At 52.9% G+C, this 10,780-nt stretch overlaps 1 protein-coding gene across 1 annotated transcript in view; it reads right to left on the reverse strand.

The window, feature by feature from the left end:
• The window catches only part of RAB31 (RAB31, member RAS oncogene family), a 132,473-nt gene extending 121,693 nt beyond the window's left edge, over positions 1 to 10,780 (reverse strand). Inside the window, exon 1 of the mRNA XM_058676788.1 lies at positions 10,538 to 10,780. Within this exon, the coding sequence (XP_058532771.1) occupies positions 10,538 to 10,576 (39 nt within the window). The 5' untranslated portion in view covers positions 10,577 to 10,780. The remainder of the gene's footprint in view (positions 1 to 10,537) is intronic.

Raw genomic sequence — 10,780 nt, forward strand, 5'->3', positions numbered from 1 at the left:
TTTAAAGATTTATTTTATTTGTATTGGAAAGTCAGGTATACAGAGAGGAGGAGAGACAGAGAGCAAGATCCACCCACTGATTCACTCCCCAAGCGGCTGAAATGGCTGGAGCTATGCCTATCTGAAGCCAGGAGCTTCTTCCGGATCTCCCACATGAGCGCAGGGTCCCAAGGCTTTGGCCCACCCTCGACTGCTTTTCCAAGCCACAAGCAGGGAGCTGGACTGGGAAGCAGGGACACTGAGATTAGAACTGGCACCTGGGCCCAGCGCAATAGCGTAGTGGTTAAAGTCCTCGCCTTGCACGCGCCAGGATCCCATATGGTCGCCAGTTCTAGTCCCTCTGACAAAGATTTCCATTCATCTCTCCCAACACCTGGCCAATTAAAAGTTAAACAAACATTTTCTGTATAAAGATCCCTTATTGTTGTTATATCTAAGCTATTCTTTCATCATGCCACTGACCAGGATTGGTGGCAACAATGGTGACAGCTGGCTGGGCACCATGGGTGTGACACAGTGGACAGTCTTACTGACTAGAAGGAGCCGTGAAAAACAAGGCTACAAGCATTTACTTCTTATAGCTCAGCCCACATGTCTTCCAAGGAGGATGCACTGATGATTCATCATGAGATGTTAGAAGAAAACAAATTAAAATGATGGGAAAACCAATCCTGTCCAGGCAGAAAAAAAAAAAAAAAAAAAACCAGAAACATTCCAGAAGAAACATGGGCAGAAGGATGAGGTCGGTGATGCTCATACAGTAAAACACACACATGGGAAAGCCGCCAAAGAGGGAAAGAAGGGGCAGCCAGGAGGCCAGGAGGACGTGAGTCATAAGCCAGGGGAGGGCAGGGGGTGACTTCCTTACAGCCACGGGGGCCGCCGACCAGCTAAGGAGGAAAACACAGCCAACGCTGCCCGTTAGCACAAGCAGTTGTCAGCAGAAGGAAGTGAGGTTAAAGCCTCACTCCACGCCTCTCTCCTTCGCAATCCACGACAAAAATCAGCCCATCTCGTTTCCCCTACTTTATAACCAGATTTCAAATCTCATTCAGATGAACACGTATTACCTTCTGTGATGATCTGAATGTGCCTGCCGCCACTCCAAGTCCCTGTGGTGATACCTTAATCCCCTCCTAGTGGACAGGATTAGGGGGTGGCTCTGGGAGGAGACAAGGACACAAGCGCAGTGCCCTCATAGATCGGATACAATGAGAAATGGCCCCAAAACGCCTCCAAGGAGGGCACTCCCCAGAACCCAGCCATGCTGGCCCTTGACTCTAAACATCACAGCTTCCAGCAACCTGAGGAGCAAATCAGCATGGGGGTGGGAGGGGGGTTGGCTTACAAGCCTCTGGGTTCATCATGCTCTGTTCCAATAGCCCAACTGGACTGGAACGCTTCACAGTGCAGAAAAAATTAGCTCTTTGGAAGCTGATCATGAGGTTTAGAAAATAGATAAGCTCCAGAAAAAAAAGTTTAATAAGTAGTATTGACGCTATGAGATGTTCTTAAAAAAAAAAAAAGGGCCCGGCGGCGTGGCCTAGCGGCTAAAGTCCTCACCTTGAACGCGCCAGGATCCCATATGGGCGCCGGTTCTAATCCCAGCAGCTCCACTTCCCATCCAGCTCCCTGCTTGTGGCCTGGGAAAGCAGTCGAGGACGGCCCAATGCATTGGGACACTGCACCCGCGTGGGAGACCCGGAAGAGGTTCCAGGTTCCCGGCTTCGGATCGGCACGCATCGGCCCGTTGTGTCTCACTTGGGGAGTGAATCATCAGACGGAAGATCTTCCTCTCTGTCTCTCCTCCTCTGTGTATATCTGACTGTAATAAAAATGAATAAATCTTTAAAAAAAAAAAAAAAACCAAGGGCCCGGCTCAGTAGCCCGATGGCTAAATGCTCCACTTTCCTTCCTGCTGTCTGCTTGGGGTCTGGAAAAGCAGCAGAGGATGGCCCAGAGCCTTGGGACCCTGTACCCAGGTGGGAGCCTGGAAGAGCCTCCTGGCTCCTGGCTCCTGACTCCTGACTGGCTCAGCTCCGGCCATTGTGGCTACTTGGGAATGAACAAGCGGATGGAAGATGTTTCTGTCTCTCCTCCTCTCTGTTGATCTGCTTTTTCAATAAAAATTTAAATGGTGTTTTTAAAAAGACTCTTTCTTAATTAAATCTACCATAAATGGAAACGCCTCAGCCATAAAACATAAAAACAAAACAGAGCGGAAGGCCAGTTCTACGTGATGCTGTGTGTGTGTTTCTCCTCCTTTTGCCTTCTTCCCTTCTCTTATTTGCTCTCCCTGCCCCCACCCCCCCCCCGCCTCCTTTCCCCATCTCTCCTGCCCCACCCCCCCCTTCCTTCCAAGAAAATTTCTTTGGCAACAGCTACGTGTGAGATGTGCAGGGACCAGGCCGGATGGTGATCCCATGAGCTTAGGCAGGGAGCAGTGCTGTTAGAATGCAGAGGCCGTGGTGCCCAGGGATGGAGCCACGTGCAACCGCCTGCACACAGGAGAGAAAACACAAGGCGCCTCCTTCGCTTTGCGCCCTGGGTTCTCTGTCACTTGGGTTTCGAGACACCTGTGGTGGGGAACTGAAAGTCCTGAAAATATCCACCACCTCGGTGACCTCCAGACACCCTGGCTGCACGTGGCCAAGGAGGCGCTCGCTTGGCAGAAGAGCATTCACCCACAGGGAGGCCTCAAGCCAAGTGTGCATTGCCTTCTTCCTGCTGGCAAAGTGAGTCAACAAGAAAGTCAACTCCTGGCTCCTCCAGAGCCTCTGCACTCCTGCAACTCAGCAGCCACGCCTGGGGCAGAAGTCGCTGTGGAAGCAAAGTCAGCCTTTAGTCCCTGAGGCTGCGGCTCCCATGTGCTCTGCTGCCACGCTCCCGCCCTGCTGCCACGCTCCTGAGCCCTGAGCCCTGCTCACCTTGCTCTCTGGCCTTCTCAGCCAAACCACACACACCACTTCAAGCTGACCACAGGCAGTGCGCGCAACTCCAACCTAGAAGCCCTGAAATCCTCGCATGTTGGAGCACTGATGGGACACTCAGCAAACTTCCAGATTTTTGGAACACTGCCGACTTAGGAATTGGGGGTTAAAGATGCCCAACCAGGGAAGTCTATGCAATTATTCCAAAATCTGAAACACTCCTGGGTCCGGATGTATTTTCCAACTGCGTGGCTGAGATGCAGCCTCTCCAAGGCCAAAATCCTGACTCTGTTTTGTTCAGACACCACCATCTACAACGTGTGCAAGCTAAGCAATAACGCCTGAATTCATGCGACAGAGGGGGAACAGGGGGGTATTTAAAGATTACGCACAACATTACATAAGAAAATAGGACCCTCCGGCATCACCTATGTTTAAGATGAAAAGTAACTGAATAGATGCAACAAATACAGATTCTGGAAGGTGGCAGATAATGATCCAAATAACTGGGTTCCTGCTCCCCACATGGGAGACCAAGATTTAACTCCCAGTCCTGGGCTTTGTGAGCATTTGGGGACGAATCAGATAATGCTCCTCTTCCTCTACTCTCAAATAAATAAGCAAATAGTTTTTAAAAATTATTTCAGGGATGGCACTGTGGCATAACCATACCAGGTTAAGGCCCCCAACTGCAATTCTGGCATCCCATATGGGTATCAGTTCAAGTCCCAGCAGCTCCCTGGGAAAGCAGTACAGGATGGCCCAGGTGCTTGGACCCCTGCACCCAGTGATGGATCTCGACGCATGTCCTGGCTTCAGCCTTGCCCCCGCCCCCCGAAGGCCATTGTGCCATTGTAGCCATTTGGAATATGAAGCAACCAAAGGAAGGTCTCTCTGGCCTCTTCTTGTGCCCCTCCCGCTTTCTCTCTCTCTCTCTCTCTCTCTCTCTCTCTCTCTCTCTCCCCTCTTTCCTGCTCCTTGTAAACTCTTTCAAATAAATAAAGAAATCCTCAAAAAAAGAAAAATCATTTGAAAGGCAGAGTGACAGAGTGGGGAGGGACAGCAAGCTCTTCCCCGACAGCAGCCAACTCCGCGGCAGGCTGACACCGGAGCCAGGATTCCAGCCTGGCGTCCGTCCCACCTGCGTGTGAGGCATACAAGCGCTGGAACCAGCATCCACTGCCCTTCCAGGTGCATCAGGGACAAGCCAGTCCAGAGCAGAGCGGCTAGGACTTGAACCAATACTCAGATACGGGACTCAGATGCCACCATCACTCACACGGTGTCACCGATGGCAGCTTGAGTCACTGTGCCACAATGCAGGACGTAGGGTGGTTAGTGTAGTGGTTATCATGTTCACTTCACAATGCAGAACAGAAACAAAACCTTTCTTAAAAACTGCAGGACAAGCAAGATCATTAGAGCACTAGAGCTTATCTCCATGGAGTAGGTGCATCCCTTGGCAAGGCAGGGACACGCCCATCCTGCCTACGTGCAGCAACCCAAAACAGCTCTGGCATAGCAACAACCCTCGGTAACCAGTGAACGGCTGGTCAAATGAACCACCAACCTCAATTACAAGCATGCATCATACTTAAAACTAAAACATATCAAAGCATATTTGTATAGCCCTACATGCCCTAAATGAATCCAACACCACAAAATTTTGAAGACCTTCTCCAACAAGTGGATCCCTTAAAAATGTCAAGTTTTCAGCTTGCCATGGCTCTGGCCCTGGAGCAGACCAGAGGGGCTGGAGACACCGCACAGAGCAGGCCCTGGAGACACCACACAGAGCAGACCCCAGAGACACCGCACAGAGCAGGGGCCGGAGACACCGCACAGAGTTGGGGCATGGGTGGGAAGTACAGGACTGATAGCCAGGGACAAGCTGCTGAAGAAAAAACAGCCATGTCCCCTCAGACTCAAATGGTGAACATCACCCTTAGTGTGAGGGGGTTGGGAGGTGACGGGGTTGGGATGAGTGTCCTTCAAGGCTGGAAGGGAGGCTGGAAGAGCTCTCACTCTGGCAGGCAGGGACACAGCAAGAAGGCAATCACCTGAAACCAGAAAGTGAGCCCTTACCAGATGCTAAATCTATTGCATCTTGGCCAACAGAACTAGGAGAAACAGCGGCCAGCACTGTGGTATAACGGACCGAACCACCACCTGTGGCACTGGCATTCCATACGGGCACTGCTTGGAGTCTCGGCTGCTCCACTCCCAAACCAGCTCCCTGCTAATGTGCCTGCGAAAGCAGTGGAGGACAGCCCAGTGCTTGGGCCCTGCATCCATGTGAGAGACCCGCAAGCAGCTCCTGACTCCTGACTTCAGCCTGGCCCATTCCCAGCCACTGTGGTCATTGGAGGGAACCAGTAGATACAAGATCTCTCTCTCTCTCTTTTCTCCCTATCCCCACTCACTCTGCCTTTTAAATAAATCTTTTTTTTTTTTTAAGATTTATTTATATTTTGGAAAGGAAGGTTTACAGAGAGGAGAGACAGAGAAAGTTCTATCTGCTGGTTCACTCCACCAAGTGGCCGCAATGGCCAGAGCTGAGCCGATCTGCAAGCCAGGAGCCTCCTGCTGCTCTGCACTGCTTTCCCAGGCAGCAAGCAGGATGGGAAGTAGAGCAGCCAGGACATGAACTAGAGCCTACATGGAACCTGGTATTTGCAAGGGGATAATTTCACCAATTGAGCCATTGGCCAGGCCCAAATAAAAGAAACATCTTAAAATAAATAAATGCCTGCCTGTTGTGGAAGCCATTCACTTATTTTATTTTTATTGGAAAGTCAGATATACAGTGAGAAGGGGAGACAGGGAGGAAAGATCTTCTGTCCGTCGATTCGCTCCCCAAGTGGTTGCAATGGCTAAAGCTGCGACGATGTGAAGTCAGGAGCCAGAAGCATCTTCCAGGTCTCCCACGCAGATGCAGGGTCCCAAGGCTTTGGGTCGTCCTCGACTGCTTTCCCAGGGCACAAGCAGGGAGCTAGATGGAAAGCAGCGCTGCCGGGATTAGAACCAGCACCCTATGGGATCCCGGCACGTGCAAGGTGAGGACTTTAGGCTACTACGCCAGGTCTCCATTCAGCTTTTATCTTAGCAGCCTTATCCAAGACACAAGGGACACAGGGAAGGGACAGTGAGCAATTTGAAAATCATCAAGAAATGATCGTGATACCCACATCACAGACAGTCTGAGCTCTGAACAGTGAGGGAGGGATGCGGTAATGCTGACCTTGAACAAAGCAGAACACGGGGACTCAGGGCTAGGATCGCCACGGGCCGGGAGCACAGTGTCACCATTTGCCAGGCAGCCAGCAAGAGTCACCAACAGACATGGGGCGACAGGGGTTCTAGTTTACAGTGCAGTCAGGGGTGAAAAAAAGTGCTGTGGTGGGCCCCACACTGGGATGCAGCTGGCAAAGCCCACACTGGCAACACCAGCTTCCCATACCGCAGCAGCGGCTCAGTTCCCTGCCAGCTCCACTTCTGATCCAGCTCACTGCTGTTGCACCTGGAAAAGCAGTGGAAACTGGCCATGGACATGGGCCCTTGCTAACCACATGGGAAACCCTGGTGGCATTCCAGGCCCTAGGCTCTGGCCTGGCTCAGCCCCAGCCGTTGTGGGCTTTTAGGGAACAAAGCAGCAGGTGGATAACCTCTCCCTCTCTCAGCAGGCCTTTTAAAAAGGAGATCTGCTTATCCATATTCATATACAAAAGATTAAACAAATCTCTTTTTTTAAAGGGCTGCTGCTAACCCTCCTCAGCTGCTCAAGGGACATGCCAGCCTGGGAAAGAAAAAAAATAGAATGTTAAAAGAATCTCGGACTTGGGCTGCCAATGCAATGGCAAGTACAATAGCTATGATGTGGGTTGAGCGGGCCTGTTGGTCAGTGTGCTGGAGGCCTGCTGCCAGGGTGATAGGGCGGTTCCAGGATTCCCACTGGAAAGTGGGGAGGTTGTAGGGAGACTACCCCATGGAGGGCTTTACTGCTGTCCCTCAGAGTGAGCCAGTCCTGACGGGTGCACTGTTCACTGCAAAGCAAGGCAACCGTGCATGTAGCTCCTCCTTTAAAATATATATATAATAAATTTAATACAAATATATCCAAGCATTAATAAATTCGTATAATAATTTATAAATTTATACATTTATTATATGAGTTATATTGCATTATTAATACATTTAATAATTTTTTTTTTTATTGGAAAGACAGGTTTACAGAGAGGAGACAGAGAGAAAGATCTTCCACCTGCTGATCACTCCCCAGGCAGCCACAATGATCACAGCTGAGCTGATCCAAAGCCAGAAGTGAGGATTGTGTTCTGCGTCCCCCACGCGGGTGCCAGGTCCCAGGGCTTTGGACCATCTTTTACTGCTTTCCCAGGCCACAAGCAGAGAGTTGGATGGGAAGCAGAGCAGCACCCATACGGGATCCCAGCACTTGGAGGTAGAGAATTAGTCAACTGAGCCATCGCACCAGGCCCATTGAGTTCTCTTTCCATTCCCCTCCCCGTATGACTCAGCCAAGTGACCGGCACCTCTCATGCTGTGTGCACCCTCCAGATGCCAGAGTCATGAGCCAACCAAAACCGCCTGGCTTAAGGAAGCTTTCAACACCAGGTGTTTTGTTACAGCAACAGAAAATGGACTAAGGTGGGTTTCTAACGCCCTAGCTGTTAGTTCTGTCCATGACAGCTGAGTCAATTTTGGATAGCTTACTGGATGCTTTACACAATGGAGAGCTCACTCTTGCCCAAAGCAGTGGTCTCGGATCCCAGTGGCCTCAGGGTCACACAGACCCCGGAGGCAAAGGCCCTGGACAGATCTGCAGTCCCTGTTGCCCATTTGTCTACTCGAAGAAACCCACATGGATTCCAACCAAGGCCAAGTGCAAAGGGTCAACCAGTTCCTCATCACGAGCAGGGAAGCCCACAGCTGCCTTTAAACATGCACTCCGCTGCTGGACAAGTGGCAGAAACTTCTAAATTGTTGTTGTTAAGACAACCAAGTGTAAATATCAATCTCTCCAGGGTTCCATCCAGAAGCAGGTTTTAAGTGTACACACACACACACACACACACACGAAATAATCAAATAGAGACTCTCCGTGCACCTCCTCCTGCTTTGCTGCCACGTGGTGATGTGTGTTAAAATGCACACTGGGAAACATTCCACCTTTGGGGTTGAAACAGCTGCTGCCTCACAGCATTGTTTGGCTAAGGTTTTTTTTTTTCCCCCACATACTTTGCTGTTTTTAAGCAACATGTTTCATAACACCACGTTAGATCCCAAAGCAAGATGACTGGCACTTAACCACCCAAGCATGAGGCCCGTAGGGTGCTGGGTGTGTACAGTGTGCTTCTGCTGCCCCCCACACCCAGCTTCTGCAGAGGGACCCAGGAGAGGACGTGTACCAAGGCTCTGCCGGCCTGTCTCTCCGCATGCAGAGGAAGCCTGAGAAAGCCCACCCTTGCAAACAACATGTGAGCCAAGAATTTCTAACAGGTAGTTAGAGAAACCCGATGCGCTTGACCCTTGGTTTGTGGAGAGCACAGAGCATTCCGCGAATGTTCCACAGGCTATGGTCAGTCCCATCTGCGAGGGAAATGAGACCAGACACACCCAGGCTATGGTGCCACGGGAGCAGGTGAAGAAGTCACGGGCAAGACCTTCCACCTCCCAGAAGGAGCAGGAAGCTGTGACAAGAGTCACCAGCGGGGAACCTGGGTGCAGCTGGCACTGCCCACATCTCCAACAGCCACAGTCCCTCCAACAGGAGACGTGTCCCCAAGGCCATCACTGGACAAACGTTCAGGCACCACAAGCCAACCCATAGGCTCTCCACGGAGAGGGACTGAGCGAGGCCCACACTCTCTCACCCTCTAGGCTAGTGAGGCTGTGGCTGCCAGAGGGAGGGAGACTGGAAAGAGGCATGGCTAAGAAAACAAGGAGTTCGGTGCCAGCTGCACGCACAGCTTCACCCACAAGACAGGAAGGGCGCAGGGCCTGGGCTGTCCATTACAAATCCTGACGGGGCTTCCGGGCTGAGTACCAACTCCCTGCGCATAAGGTGTCTCAGCTTCTGTCAAGTGCATCCTCACCCAGAAAACCAGCCTGTCCAGCCGGCACCTCCAAGGTCAGCTCCCATATGGCCCAGGACAGGACCCACCCAACCACAGGGGGCTCCACCAGGATACCTCAGGGCAGACACTCAGGCCTCTTGCCCTTTTCAAATAAGACCTCAGTCAGACTCAAAGCGCTACCCTCCGAAACAGGAAGCCACTCCAAGAGGCTGCCAAGCTCTTGGAGACACACAAAAAAGAAGTTGAGAGATTTCCTCCTGTGGCTGGCTCTGGCTCGAATAGCTGATGGACAGCAATCCCGGCGTGGATCTTAAGAGAACAGCTGGTTTGGTCCTCCGTGAGGATGTCCATCTTAGATGAGACAACTGAGGAACCCCCGAGGCTGCACGGCCAGTCTGTAGGAAACAAGAGCCCAGGTGGCTCTGCCTGAGGCCAAGAAACACGTGGCTCTAGTTCAGACACCTTGGTGCACGGAAGACACTCTCCTGCAACACGCCAAGTCAAGAGCGACCCCAAACAGCATCCTTCCAGATGGGAAAGACTAAGTCCCGGAAACCAGGGCCATCTGGTTAAATGGCAGTCACTGGCAGACGACACCAACGGAGAACCACTGGGCCAACCAACGATTCTGGAAGGGACTGGATGAGCAGCCCAGAGCTGCCCGCAAACCGGTACAACTCAGTGCTAATCTGGAACTGTCCCTCTCCACGCAACTCTCGCATGTCCAACTTGATGCACACTGGTGAGCGGTTCCCCCAGGCGTGCAGGAAGGGGTCCACCCTCTCACTGCTCTGTCACAACAAACGGCTTTCTGGGGAGCACAGACGTGCCAACTCAGAACGCTCCACACCAAGCCAGCTGGCCAAAGCCTGGGGGAAACCAGGGTTTCAAGTCTACCCTACCTTGTTAAAAAAAAAAAAAAAGCGACTCTGGCATTGATGTGCCCCCCCAAAAGGAACTAACCCAAAACATCCCAGGTCCCCAGGTTGGCTCAGGCACCCCGTGTTCCCCTGGGTGAAGACACAGCCGGCTGAGGAAGGAAGTGGTGAGCGAGGGCCCTTCTCCTCCACCTGTTCCACAGGCCGCCGGACGTCCCGGCGCCCTTCGTCACTCTCCAGTCTAGCCCCTCTCAGCAGCCTCACCCAGAGCTCGGCTTTTATTTCCGACCCTATTTTTAATAAACCAATGACTCCAGGACGCGCCTGGGCTGCGAAACTTAAACTGGGGACCGGGAGGAACTAATCCAAAGAGGACAGAGCTCTCTGGAGCTGCCGCGCCTCCAGTGGCCCAGGCCTGCGCCGCCCCGCACGCCCGCAGTCCAGCGAGGCCCGAGCGCGAACCGGGGAAACCCTCCGGACGGAGGCGGAGCGAGCGGCGAAACATCAGGGTTGGCTCAGACTGGAGCCCCCTGGGCAGGGGCGCACGGGTGGCACAGCGAGCGCGCAGGGCTGGGGCTGGGGGCGCATGGAGAAGGGCGCGAAGCGGCGGCCGCAGGAGGAGGCGCTCACTCACCCCGAGGAGACAAACTTTGAGCTCGCGTATCGCCATCATGTGCTCGGGGCCGTGCCGGCCGGGGACTCAGCAGCATCGTCCGGGGCCGGGGCCGCCGTGCCCGCCCAGCCTGCGTCCCCCGGCTCAGCCCCTCGCGCCAGCCCGCGGGCGGAACCGCCGCCGCTGCTATTTCTGGGCCGCCCACCCCCGCCGCGGCCGGTCACATGGCCGTCGGCCGGCTCCTCCCGGGCGCCCTCGGGCTCG

This window comes from Ochotona princeps, chromosome 18 (genome assembly GCF_030435755.1).
Source record: "Ochotona princeps isolate mOchPri1 chromosome 18, mOchPri1.hap1, whole genome shotgun sequence".
NCBI lineage: Eukaryota > Metazoa > Chordata > Mammalia > Lagomorpha > Ochotonidae > Ochotona > Ochotona princeps.